General features: G+C 42.6%; 1 protein-coding gene across 2 annotated transcripts in view; it reads right to left on the bottom strand.

Moving 5' to 3' along the window:
- LOC110447646 (protein-serine O-palmitoleoyltransferase porcupine-like) overlaps positions 1–13,739 on the bottom strand; it is a 28,930-nt gene extending 15,191 nt beyond the window's left edge. The window contains exons 1-6 of one of the 2 annotated variants that reach the window (XM_021493488.1): positions 13,641–13,739; positions 11,595–11,900; positions 10,292–10,505; positions 9,736–9,779; positions 8,638–8,822; positions 8,192–8,301 (exon numbers count right to left, since the gene is read on the bottom strand). In XM_021493488.1, coding sequence (XP_021349163.1) covers positions 8,192–8,301; positions 8,638–8,822; positions 9,736–9,779; positions 10,292–10,505; positions 11,595–11,874 — 833 coding nt within the window. In that variant the 5' untranslated portion in view covers positions 11,875–11,900; positions 13,641–13,739. Of the gene's footprint in view, positions 1–8,191; positions 8,302–8,637; positions 8,823–9,735; positions 9,780–10,291; positions 10,506–11,594; positions 11,907–13,640 lie in introns of both variants that reach the window. The other variant, XM_021493487.1, reaches the window with a different exon arrangement.
- Positions 13,740–14,245: the final 506 nt, after the last annotated feature.

Here is a 14,245-nt window from a genome sequence, read left to right on the forward strand (position 1 = left end):
TTCTCAGGATGTGACAGTGTGGAGAGACAAGAGACATGTGTAGTTGGTTCTCAGGATGTGACAGTGTGGAGATACAAGAGACATGTGTAGTTGGTTCTCAGGATGTGACAGTGTGGAGATACAAGAGACATGTGTAGTTTGTTCTCAGGATGTGACAGTGTGGAGAGACAAGAGACATGTGTAGTTGGTTCTCAGGATGTGTCAGCGTTTGGGGAGACAGGAGACATGTGTAGTTAGTTCTCAGGATGTGACAGTGTGGAGAGACAAGAGACATGTGTAGTTGGTTCTCAGGATGTGTCAGTGTTTGGGAAGACAGGAGACATGTGTAGTTGGTTCTCAGGATGTTTCAGTGTTTGGGTAGACTGAAGACATGTGTAATTGGTTCTCAGGATGTGTCAGTGTGGAGATACAAGAGACATGTGTAGTTTGTTCTCAGGATGTGACAGTGTGGAGCGACAAGAGACATGTGTAGTTGGTTCTCGGGATGTGTCAGTCTGTGGGGAGACAGGAGACATCTGTAGTTGGTTCTCAGGATGTGACAGTGTGGAGAGACAAGAGACATGTGTAGTTGGTTCTCAGGATGTGACAGTGTTTGGGGAGACAGGAAACATGTGTAGTTGGTTCTCAGGGTGTGTCAGTCTGTGGGGAGACAGGAGACATGTGTAGTTGGTACTCAGGTTGCGTCAGTGTGGAGATACAGGAGACATGTGTAGTTGGTTCTCAGGATATGTCGGTGTGTGGGGAGACAGGAGACATGTGTAGTTGGTACTCAGGATGTGACTGGGGAGACAGGAAACATGTGTAGTTGGTTCTCAGGATGTGTCAGTCTGTGGGGAGACAGGAGACATGTGTAGTTGGTTCTCAGGATGTGACAGTGTGGAGATACAAGAGACATGTGTAGTTGGTTCTCAGGTTGTGACAGTGTGGAGATACAGGAGACATGTGTAGTTGATTATCAGGATGTGACAGTGTGGAGAGACAACAGACATGTGTAGTTGGTTCTCAGGAAGTGACAGTGTGGAGAGACAAGAGACATGTGTAGTTGGTTCTCAGGATGTGTCAGTGTTTGGGGAGACTGAAGACATGTGTAATTGGTTCTCAGGATGGGTCAGTGTGGAGATACAAGGGACATGTGTAGTTTGTTCTCAGGATGTGACAGTGTGGAGCGACAAGAGACATGTGTAGTTGGTTCTCAGGATGTGTCAGTGTTTGGAGAGACTGAAGACATGTGTAATTGGTTCTCAGGATGGGTCAGTGTGGAGATACAGTAAACATGTGTAGTTGGTTCTCAGGATGTGACGGTGTGGAGAGACAGGAGACATGTGTAGTTGGTACTCAGTATGTGACAGTGTGGAGATACAGGAGACATGTGTAGGTGGTACTCAGGATGTGACAGTGTGGAGATTCAGGAGACATGTGTAGTTGGTACTCAGGAGGTGACAGTGTGGAGATACAGGAGACATGTGTAGGTGGTACTCAGGATGTGACAGTGTGGAGATACTCAGGATGCGTCAGTCTGTGGGGAGACAGGAGACATGTGTAGTTGGTACTCAGGATGCGTCAGTCTGTGGGGAGACAGGAGACATGTGTAGTTAGTTCTCAGGATGTGTCAGTCTGTGGGGAGACAGGAGACATGTGGAGTTGGTACTCAGGATGCGTCAGTCTGTGGGGAGAAAGGAGACATGTGTAGTTAGTTCTCAGGATGTGTCAGTGTGTGGGGAGACAGGAGACATGTGTAGTTAGTTCTCAGGATGTGTCAGTCTGTGGGGAGACAAGAGACATGTGTAGTTGGTTCTCAGGATTTGACAGTGTGGAGATACAGGAGACATGCGTAGTTGGTACTCAGGATGTGTCAGTGTGGAGATACAGGAGACATGGTGTCAGTGTTTGGGGAGACTGAAGACATGTGTAATTGGTTCTCAGGATGTGTCAGTGTTGAGATACAAGAGACATGTGTAGTTTGTTCTCAGGATGTGACAGTGTGGAGAGACAAGAGACATGTGTTGTTGGTTCTCAGGATGTGTCATTGTGTGGGGAGACAGGAGACATGTGTAGTTTGTTCTCAGGATGTGTCAGTGTTTGGGGAGACAGGAGACATGTGTAATTGGTTCTCAGGATGTGTCAGTGTTGAGATACAATAGACATGTGTAGTTTGTTCTCAGGATGTGACAGTGTGGAGATACAGGAGACATGCGTAGTTGGTACTCAGGATGTGTCAGTGTGGAGAGACAGGAGACATGTGTAGTTTGTACTCAGGATGTGACAGTGTTTGGTGAGACAGGAGACATGTGTAGTTAGTTCTCAGGATGTGTCAGTGTTTGGGGAGACAGGAGACATGTGAAGTTGGTTCTCAGGATGTGACAGTGTGGAGATACAAGAGACATGTGTAGTTGGTCCTCAGGATGTGACAGTGTGGAGAGACAAGAGACATGTGTAGTTGGTTCTAAGGATGTGTCGGTGTGGAGATACAGGAGACCTTTGTAGTTGGTTCTCAGGTTGTGTCGGTGTGAAGATACAAGAGACATGTGTAGTTGGTCCTCAGGATGTGACAGTGTGGAGAGACAAGAGACATGTGTAGTTGGTTCTAAGGATGTGTCATGGTGTGGGGAGACAGGAGACATGTGCAGTTGGTACTCAGGATGTGTCAGTGTGGAGATACAGGAGACATGTGATTGGTTCTCAGGATGGGTCAGTGTGGAGATACAGGAGACATGTGTAGTTTGTTCTCAGGATGTGACAGTGTGGAGATACAGGAGACATGCGTAGTTGGTACTCAGGATGTGTCAGTGTGGAGAGACAGGAGACATGTGTAGTTGGTTCTCAGGATGTGTCGGTGTGGAGATACAGGAGACCTTTGTAGTTGGTTCTCAGGATGTGTCGGTGTGAAGATACAAGAGACATGTGTAGTTGGTTCTCAGGATGTGTCAGTGTGTGTGGAGACAGGAGACATGTGTAGTTGGTTCTCAGGGTGTGTCAGTGTGTGTGGAGACAGGAGACATGTGTAGTTGGTTCTCAGGGTGTGTCAGTGTGTGTGGAGACAGGAGACATGTGTAGTTGGTTCTCAGGATGTCAGGATGTGACGGTGTGTGGGGAGACAGGAGACATCTGTAGTTGGTACTCAGGATGTGTCAGTGTGGAGATACAGGAGACAGGTGTAGTTGGTACTCAGGATGTGTCAGTGTGGAGATACAGGAGACAGGTGTAGTTGGTACTCAGGATGTGTCAGTGTGGAGAGACAGGAGACATGTTGTGTGGAGACAGGAGACATGTGTAGTTGGGTCTCAGGATGTGTCAGTGTGGAGATACAGGAGACAGGTGTAGTTGGTACTCAGGATGTGTCAGTGTGGAGATACAGGAGACAGGTGTAGTTGGTACTCAGGATGTGTCAGTGTGGAGAGACAGGAGACATGTGTAGTTTGTACTCAGGATGTGACAGTGTGGAGATACAGGAGATGTGTGTAGTGACAGTGTGGAGAGACAAGAGACATGTGTAGTTGGTTCTAAGGATGTGTCGGTGTGGAGATACAGGAGACCTTTGTAGTTGGTTCTCAGGATAGTTGGTTCTCAGGATGTGTCAGTGTGGAGATAGATACAGGAGACCTTTGTAGTTGGTTCTCAGGTTGTGTCGGTGTGAAGATACAAGAGACATGTGTAGTTGGTTCTCATACAGGAGACATGTGTAGTTGGTTCTCATGATGTGTCAGTGTATGGGGATGTGTCAGTGTTGAGATACAAGAGACATGTGTAGTTTGTTCTCAGGATGTGACAGTGTGGAGAGACAAGAGACATGTGTAGTTGGTTCTCAGGATGTGACAGTGTGGAGAGACAAGAGACATGTGTAGTTGGTTCTCAGGATGTGTCGGTGTTTGGGGAGACAGGAGACATGTGTAGTTGGTTCTCAGCATGTGACAGTGTGGAGATACAGGAGACATGTGTAGTAGACAGGAGACATGTGTAGTTGGGTCTCAGGATGTGTCAGTGTGGAAATACAGTAGACGTGTAGTTGGTTCTCAGGATGTGACGGTGTGGAGAGACAGGAGACATGTGTAGTTGGTTCTCAGGATGTGTCAGTGTGTGTGGAGACAGGAGACATGTGTAGTTGGGTCTCAGGATGTGTCAGTGTGGAGATACAGTAGACGTGTAGTTGGTTCTCAGGATGTGACGGTATGGAGAGACAGGACACATGTGTAGTTGGTTCTCAGGATGTGTCAGTGTTTGGGGAGACAGGAGACATGTGTAGTTGGTTCTCAGGATGTGTCAGTGTGTGTGGAGACAGGAGACATGTGTAGTTGGTTCTCAGGATGTGACGGTATGGAGAGACAGGAGACATGTGTAGATTTTTCTCAGGATGTGACGGTGTGTGGGGAGACAGGAGACATGTGTAGAGGATGTGACAGTGTGGAGCGACAGGAGTCATGTGTAGTTGGTACTCACATGTGTAGATTTTTCTCAGGTGTGGAGAGACAGGAGTCATGTGTAGTTGGTACTCAGGATGGGACAGTGTGTAGATACAGGAGACATGTGGAGTTGGTACTCAGGATGGGACAGTGTGTAGATACAGGAGACATGTTTAGTTGGTTCTCAGGATTTGACGGTGTGGAGAGACAGGAGAAATGTGTAGTTGGTTCTCATGATGTGTCAGTGTGGAGGTACAGGAGACATGTGTATTTGTTTCTCAGGATGTGACAGTATGGAGAGACAGGAGAGGATTTGACGGTGTGGAGAGACAGGAGAAATGTGTAGTTGGTTCTCGGGATGTGTCAGTGTTTGGGTAGACTGAAGACATGTGTAATTGGTTCTCAGGATGTGGCAGTGTGGAGAGACAGGTGACATGTGTAGTTGGTACTCAGTATGTGTCAGTGTGGAGAGTCAGTATGGAGAGACAGGAGTCATGTGTAGTTGGTACTCACATGTGTAGATTTTTCTCAGGTGTGGAGAGACAGGAGAAATGTGTAGTTGGTTCTCATGATGTGTCAGTGTGGAGAGTCAGTATGGAGAGACAGGAGACATGTGCAGGTGGTAGTCAGGATGGGGGAGTGGGGAGATACAGGAGACATGGGTAGTTGGTACTCAGGATGTGACAGAGTGGAGAGACAGGAGACATATGTAGTTGGTTCTCAGGAAGTGTCATTGTGGAGAGACAGTAGACATGTGTAGTTGGTACTTAGGATGGGTCAGTGTGGAGAGACAGGAGTCATGAGTAGTTGGTTCTCAGGATGTATCAGTGTTGAGATACAAGAGACATGTGTAGTTTGATCTCAGGATGTGACAGTATGGAGAGACAGGAGTCATGTGTAGTTGGTACTTAGGATGGGTCAGTGTGGAGAGACAGGAGTCATGAGTAGTTGGTTCTCAGGACGTGTCAGTGTTTGGGGAGCCAGGAGACATGTGTAGTCGGTACTCAGGATGTGACATCGTTTGGGGAGACAGGAGACATGAGTAGTTGGTTCTCAGGAAGTGTCATTGTGGAGAGACAGTAGACATGTGTAGTTGGTACTCAGGATGCGACAGTGTGGAGATACAAGAGACATGTGTAGTTGGTTATAAGGATGTGTCAGTGTGTGGGGAGACAGGTACTCAGGATGTGACATTTTTTGTGGAGACAGGAGACATGTAGTGTGGAGATACAGGAGAGTGTAGTTGGTTCTAAGGATTTGACGGTGTGGAGAGACAGGAGTCATGTGTAGTTGGTACTTAGGATGGGTCAGTGTGGAGAGACAGGTGACATGTGTAGTTGGTAGTGTGAGGCGACAGATGAGAACATACCCGTAGTTGGTTCTCAGGACGTGACAGTGTTTGGGGAGACAGGAGTCATGTGTAGTTGGTTCTTAGGATGTGTCAGTGTGGAAATACAGGAGACATGTGTATTTGTTTCTCAGGATGTGACAGTGTGGAGATACAAGAGACATGTGTAGTTTGTTCTCAGGATGGGACAGTGTGGAGAGACAAGAGACATGTAAGGATGTGACAGTGTGGAGCGACAGGAGTCATGTGTAGTTGGTACTTAGGATGGGTCAGTGTGGAGATACAAGAGACATGTGTAGTTGGTGCTCAGGATGTGTCAGTGTGGATATACAGGATACATGTGTAGTTGGTACTCAGGATGCGACAGTGTGGAGATACAGAAGACATGTGTAGTTGGTGCTCAGGATGTGTCAGTGTTGAGATACAGGAGACATGAGTAGTTGGTACTCAGGATGTGTCTGTGTGTGGGGAGACAGGTACTCAGGATGTGACAGCGTGGAGATACAGGAGACCTTTGTAGTTGGTTCTCAGGACGTGTCAGTGTTTGGGGAGCCAGGAGACATGTGTAGTTCCTTCTCAGGATGTGTCAGCGTGGAGATACAGGAGACCTTTGTAGTTGGTTCTCAGGAAGTGTCATTGTGGAGAGACAGTAGACATGTGTAGTTGGTCCTCAGGATGGGACAGTGTGTAGATACAGGAGACATGTTTAGTTGGTTCTCAGGATATGTCAGTATGGAGAGACAGGAGTCATGAGTAGTTGGTTCTCAGGACGTGTCAGTGTTTGGGGAGACAGGAGCCATGTGTAGTTGGTTCTCAGCATGTGTCAGTGTGGAGAGTCAGTATGGAGAGACAGGAGAGGATTTGACGGTGTGGAGAGACAGGAGACATTTGTAGTTGGTACTCAGGATGCGACAGTGTGGAGATACAGTAGTTGGGTCTCAGGATGTGACGGTGCGTGGGGAGACAGGAGACAGGTGTAGTTGGTACTCAGTATGTGACATTGTGTAGATACAGGAGACATGTGTAGGTGGTACTCGGGATGTGACAGTGTGGAGCGACAGGAGTCATGTGTAGTTGGTACTCAGTATGTGACAGTGTGGAGATACAAGAGACATGTGTAGTTTGATCTCAGGATGTGACAGTATGGAGAGACAGGAGACATTTGTAGTTGGTACTCAGGATGTGTCTGTGTGTGGGGAGACAGGTGACATGTGTAGTTGGTAGTGTGAGGCGACAGATGAGAACATACCCGTAGTTGGTTCTCAGGATATGTCAGTATGGAGAGACAGGAGACATATGTATTTGGTTCACAGGATGTGACAGTGTGGAGGTACAGGAGACATGTGTAGGTGGTACTCGGGATGTGACAGTGTGGAGAGACAAGAGACATGTAAGGATGTGACAGTGTGGAGCGACAGGAGTCATGTGTAGTTGGTTCTTAGGATGTGTCAGTGTGGAGGGACAGGAGACATGTGTATATTTTTCTCAGGATGTGACGGGATGGAGAGACAGGAGAGGATTTGACGGTGTGGAGAGACAGGAGACATGAGTAGTTGGTACTCAGGATGCGACAGTGTGGAGATACAAGAGATATGTTTAGTTGGTTCTCAGGATATGTCAGTATGGAGAGACAGGAGAGGATTTGACGGTGTGGAGAGACAGGAGTCATGAGTAGTTGGTTCTCAGGACGTGTCAGTGTTTGGGGAGCCAGGAGACATGTGTAGTTCCTTCTCAGGATGTGTCAGCGTTTGGGGAGACAGGAGCCATCTGTAGTTGGTACTCAGGATGTGTCAGAGTGTGTGGAGACAGGAGACATGTGAAGTTGGTACTCAGGATGTGGCAGTGTGTTTGTAGACAGGAGACATGTGTAGGTGGTACTCGGGATGTGACAGTGTGGAGCGACAGGAGTCATGTGTAGTTGGTACTTAGGATGGGTCAGTGTGGAGATACAGTAGTTGGGTCTCAGGATGTGTCAGTCTTGCGAGACAGGAGACATGTGCAGGTGGTAGTCAGGATGGGGGAGTGGGGAGATACAGGAGACATAGACATGTGTAATTGGTTCTCAGGATGTGTCACTGTGGAGATACAGGAGACATTTGTAGTTGGTACTCAGGATGTGACAGCGTGGAGATACAGGAGACCTTTGTAGTTGGTTCTCAGGACGTGTCAGTGTTTGGGGAGACAGGAGACATGTGTAGTTGGTAGTGTGGGGAGACAGATGGGAACATACCTGTAGTTGGTTCTCAGGATGTGTTAATGTGTGGGGAGACAGGGGACATGTGTAGTTGGTATGTGGGGAGACAGGACACAGATGTTATTGGTTCTCAGGATGTGTCAAGTGTTTGGGGAGACAGATGGGAACATACCTGTAGTTGGTTCACAGGATATGTCGGTGTGTGGAGAGACAGATAGGGAACTATTTGTGGGCATATGTCTGGAGACTTACCTATAGCTGGAGCTTGGGATGAGCCAGTTTGTGAGAAAACAGGTTGAGTAGACCATGCATACCAGACTGACAGCACCACTTCTGGCAATGCGAACTATCCACCACATGTTCTAAAGATACAAAAATCAAACCATAATTGTGAGGATCTTGAAAACATGATGTAAGATTAAGGTTAATTTTTCATGATTTAATATTTAGAGTATGAAGTTCAATAGCTATAACCTTTTCTATAATGGCTATGGTTGATTTATATGGTAACTAACTCCCTAATTTTACATATTGAAGAAGGGATGACATGTTGTCTGGAATGCCTGAAGAGAACTGAAACTACTCTATCACAAACGACTATAATCACAAGGTAATATAGTAAAATTGAAACTTGGAAAATTATCTCCCCTTGCTGAACTTGATATTGTTAACAGACAAATAATGAGAATACAACCTACCATAGATTTACGATCCTGACATAGCAAGTTTTTGTAGTCTTGGTAGCTAACCCAGGGGCCAAATATCACAGTGCCCACACACAACACGTAGCCGAGGTATTCGAACATGGACGGCATCTCCTCAGCTCCGCTAGCGACATCAAACGCCAGACCTATTACCTTCATAGACATGATAATCTGAGCACCTGGTGAAAGAAATTATTATTAGGTTTACAATTGGTCATGGCCAACTTCTGAATACAGGAAGTACAGTACAATTTTAACAGGTATGTACCTGATATGGCTGTGAACTGTACAAGGACAGAGATCTTTATAAGTCATCATCTACAGGTACTGTTTGTCATATTGTGAGAAATACAAAGACAGAGGTCCTTTAAAATAGTTCTCCCTTATTCCAGCCCCTTAATGTTTACTTCTTGCTGTGTATCATGTCCTCATTGATACAAAGCTCTGTGTCTCTTCCATATGTCTTGTAAGACGAAGAATAATAACCTGTACTAAATGTATATGTAGCGAGAAATACAAAGAGCTCCTCTAAATTACATCTCACTATATGTTTTTTAGTAAGATATAAAAGTGCTCGTATGAATTTCCTCTTATCGTCTGTCATGTTGTAAGACAATGACAGAGACTCTCTGAAGTACCTCTTACTGTATGTCATGTTGTAAGACAGAGCCCCTCTAAATTATCCCTTACTGTATGTCATGTTGTAAGACAGAGCCCCTCTAAATTATCCCTTACTGTATGTCATGTTGTAAGACAGAGCCCCTCTGAAGTATCCCTTACTGTATGTCATGTTGTAAGACAGAGCCGCTCTGAAGTACCCCTTACTGTATGTCATGTTGTAAGACAGAGATGCTCTGAAGTACCCCTTACTGTATGTCATGTTGTAAGACAGAGCCGCTCTGAAGTACCCCTTACTGTATGTCATGGTGTAAGACAGAGCCCCTCTGAAGTACCCCTTACTGTGTGTCATGTTGTAAGACAGAGCCCTTCTGAAGTAACTTTTACTGTGTGTCATGTTGTAAGACAGAGCCCTTCTGAAGTATCCCTTTCTGCATGTCATGTTGTAAGACATATAAAGACAAAAACCATTACCTCTTACTCTATGCCATGCTGTTTCATCCACAAGATAGAGCTCACTGAAACAAAACAATATTTAATTTAAAATGACCTCAAGATGGTAATACTGTGTAGTAACATGTATTGATGGTTTGAAGCAGGTGTGACTGTAACTCCAAAGTGGTATGCAACAAACTGCTTTTTCATTATACATTTACTTTTGTTTTGAGATACAGAAGTTAAGCATTGGACTAACAATTTGATCTTATAAGGCCCTGACCTTAGGTGTACAGACCCCAAAAGTGGGTATGTGACACACTGCCTTCCCATCCTACATATATCCCAAAAATGTCATTGAGTCATCTTCATCAAGTCAGAGGTTATGGCATTGACATTGAATTTGTGTTTTGACCGCAGTGTGAGCTTGGCCATACAGTTTAATTCCTCAAAAGTTAAAAGGGCAAAATTCAAGAATTTTCTTCTTTTACAGCACATTATGAGTACCTAAGGCATTCTGGCCAATCCGACATAATTTGCTGCACAGAGAAATATAACTTGATGATGAATGATGATAACAAGATAGTTAACATACCATAATAATACATAGACAACAATGAAGGCCGAGACAGCAATTCCACAGTACTGGCGACGCAGGACATGGACGGCAATTAGGACGAGGTAAACTAGACAACAACAGTACAGGATGTACACCAAGTCACGCGAAAACACCAGATGTAACGCCAAAATACCAAATAGGGCACTTGTCAGGTGCAGAAACGAGCGTGGAACTCCAACTTCCTCAGCATCTGCAAAACCATTATCTGATGGTTAATGATAAAAATGACGATAAAAAGTACTATTTATCTGAAATAAATCAAACATTTATTCAAGACTGTTATGAACATACATGTATGACATATGAAAATAGGATTCTGAAAACAGCATCAAATTCAGGTCTAAGAGAGGTTTCGATCTGAATAATCCATCAAACTAAATTCTAAGATAAAATTCTGAATGCTGTATCAAATCCAGCTCTAAAATTCTAGGTATTACATATCAAATTAGGTTCTATAAAAGCTAAACTCTAAAATTATTGTACATTCACGAATAAATTGACAAATTCAGATAGGATTCTGAACATAAATTAAGCTCTAGATCTAAGATCTAACTCTAATTTTACAGGCAACAAAATACAGAATATCACAACAGCATTTTGATTTTGTGAAACAATATTTCTGACTACTGGTACAAATGGCACATAAATGTTCCTGATTTTATTATGCATCTTACACAGACAAATAGTTTGCATAAGTTTAGGATTTGTAAATTATGTTAAAATTTGTCAATATTGTACATAAACTACCTAAGGAATGACCAAGATTTGTTTTCGGTATATACCGTATATACCAAAAACAAATCTTGGTCATTCTTTATAATTTAATTTTAAAAAAGTAGACAAACACGTTGTAAATGCACAGTTAAAGATTTATTTAATTTTTACGTAAAAAAAAACAATTGCGCTAAAAAAAAAGCGGCGTTGTAATTTTGCATTCTGAAGTGTAAAAAGTAGTTCCGTCATCAGTTGTTTTTCTTTATAGGTATAGACGATATATACCAAAATAATTATTATGGGGAAGATAGGCAAAATTAAATTATTACTGTATAACACGGAATGTTCGTGGGTACTTTCATTCGTGGTTTGAAGCCTTTTAGATCGTTTCGTGGTAGAAACTTTCACGTATATCCTATATTAACAAACAGTAGACACGTGTATCATTCAAATTTGTTGTATTTATTTTCGTGGTACAATAGCAACCACGAAAACCACGAATGTTAATACACAAGGAACATTTCATGTTATACAGTATGTATATGTTACCCATCTTATATCATACCTGGTTTCCACAAATTTGATATAAGCTTGAATATAAAGGACAGTGCCAACAAAGGCAGGAGGACCTTTAAGGCCTCAGTGAGTACGGGGAGCATGCAGTTCTCCCCAACCTCCAGCAGAGAGAGACTTGGAATCTCTTCATATTCTTGGCCATAGTTTTTTTCGTACGAGGACAGGAAGGCCTCAAGCTCCGGATCAATGGTCTCGCCATTGAGATATGCCTGTATAAGGTCCTCATCAATTTCGTCGTAATATGTATCAAAGTCATCCATCCCTTCCATCTGTTACATGTCACTCATTGTAGCATCTAGACCTACGATAAATAGAGAAAGAAAAACATACGGGTTGTTGTAAACATTCAAATATTGAACAGCTAGGAAAAATTAACTGAATTTTACACTAATTTGTCACTCCACTCCGACCAGAAAGAGGAAAGATGATTTTAGAAAACACCATGCATGTTTTGCATCATCATCATCAGTATCATCATCTGATCTTAGCGGTTACATTGAAGTAGTAAAATGATTGACGAAAAAGACAGCTTCTGATGGAACTTTTCACCAGATGAAATGTACACCGAGGATTTTAGTTGACCTTTTACTGATAACACTTAGCAATTCCGGAAGTGAAATATCAATTCGCCAGATATTTGAATTACATCAAATAGACATATCCTTTACAACTTGGGAGTAGAAGCTTATTTTGCGGAGTACCTGGCAAATACTTCCTCAGATAGTAACAGATATTTGTCAACATGTTTCATCTGCCAGAATAGCCATCATGTGTATACTGACGTGACCTTAGATAGTGTTCAAAGAAAGACAACTTGAATACAATCAAGACATTCTCCATGTTGGCTTGCACAGACAAATGTATCAATAGTCATTTCAATTAAGCTCTTCTATCATAGAATTAATTGACAAAACAATTTTATTTTAAACTGCACCTTTTTTGTTATTTTTTCAATCTGTCAACATTAAACTAATAATAGAAATTAATTAATTGACTTATTTTAATTTATTTATAATGGAATCTGTTATTATTTCTTTGTGCATTCTAATAAAAGTTCTGTTTCATGGTATTTTTTTATTTTTTTATTTACTTTTAATCAATTAAATTGAAAGTTCAAGGCAAAGCAAGATCTTATTGTTTTATTTTTTTATTTTGCAAATAGTGTTCATCGATGGAAGAGTCTCTTTCTGGAAACAATTTACAAGGAAGTATTATAGTATGTCCTCGATTGCATACGTTACTCTTGTAAGTTTGACAAGATGACAAAACAGACTGGGTCAGGCAATCTATGCCTGTGTAACAGGAGCGGAATATGTATGGTCAGACAATGATTCGAAACCAGGACCCAAGATGTACACGGCGACCAGGTTCAGTTCCGCAACACACGTTCGTTAAAAAAATCAGGTTCTCTGTTCGGTATTTTTGACAGTCAACCGACAGTGTGCTAAAGTCTAAAACTATTCTCGTGTGTGGTCACCCAAGTCACGCTGTCCTGAGATAAGAACTCGGATATTCCGTCTTTGCGTATTGCAGAGATATCTTCTCTTGTGAGCAGGTATTGATTGTGACGTCATTTGTTTGCGAGAGTAACGTCTTAAAATTTTGAGAAAACGACGTAATTTTCTCACACAAACAAATGACGTAACAATCAATACCTGCTCACAAGAGAAGATAACTCTGCAATACGCAAAGACGAAATAGCTCGATAAATTGGTCGCGCCGAAACCTATGACGAGAGGATATATAATATATTGTATATAATGCAGACACTGCCAGTCTTGCTCAGTAATCAACAATGTAATTTATCATCGACGTAACCTTCTACAAGGACCGTTCACAAACAAATAAATCTTGTCCAGACAGTGAAATCGTTCTTAGATCTAAACAGTCATAAACGAAACGGTTGTGTATATCTGAGTCGTCAGACTAAAAACAGTTGTGGCAGATGCCGACTTGACGAACTTATGATAACTAATAAGTTATTAAGCTAAGCAAATGTGTCACCTAGTTTGGACGACACACACGGAGTACTTACATTGTTTTAAAATGTATACAATATTGCTCTTTGCAGTTAAAATATTAGGATTCAAATAATATTTCGCCGCAAACCAGCATGAGACGGAGACACGACACCGGAAACAATCTGACGTAATGTAATAAATAGAAACGAAAGACGGAATTTATATTTCCGACCAAGTCCATTTAATTTTTACGTCGACATATTCACAAACAATGGAACGCGCACTTGGTTCGTGAACTTTTATAATCCACAAAACAGTAGATTTAAATATTTTGTCAAACATTTCCCAACCAAGTTATCAAATTGCATTAGATATTATAATGTTCATTATATTTACCGCAGTAACCTTAGGCTGCCACATCAAAATATCATGGGAAGTGGGTTTTTTCTACCTCAATACAAAAGTATGCATGATCTATGTAATCAAATTGATGAAAAGTAAGATGTTCTTATGCACCAATCATATTTTTTATTCTCACGATGCCTCGTTGTTTTTTTAATAACTAGTTACCTCAACCGATAAAGCAAACTCATCCATGACCGTTGATCGAGGTTCACTGATTTATTTTCGAATAGAAATGGCATGCACGTGCGATTGGAGCAAATTAAACATGCACGTG

This window comes from Mizuhopecten yessoensis, unplaced genomic scaffold, assembly GCF_002113885.1.
Source record: "Mizuhopecten yessoensis strain PY_sf001 unplaced genomic scaffold, ASM211388v2 scaffold3555, whole genome shotgun sequence".
NCBI classification, from domain to species: domain Eukaryota; kingdom Metazoa; phylum Mollusca; class Bivalvia; order Pectinida; family Pectinidae; genus Mizuhopecten; species Mizuhopecten yessoensis.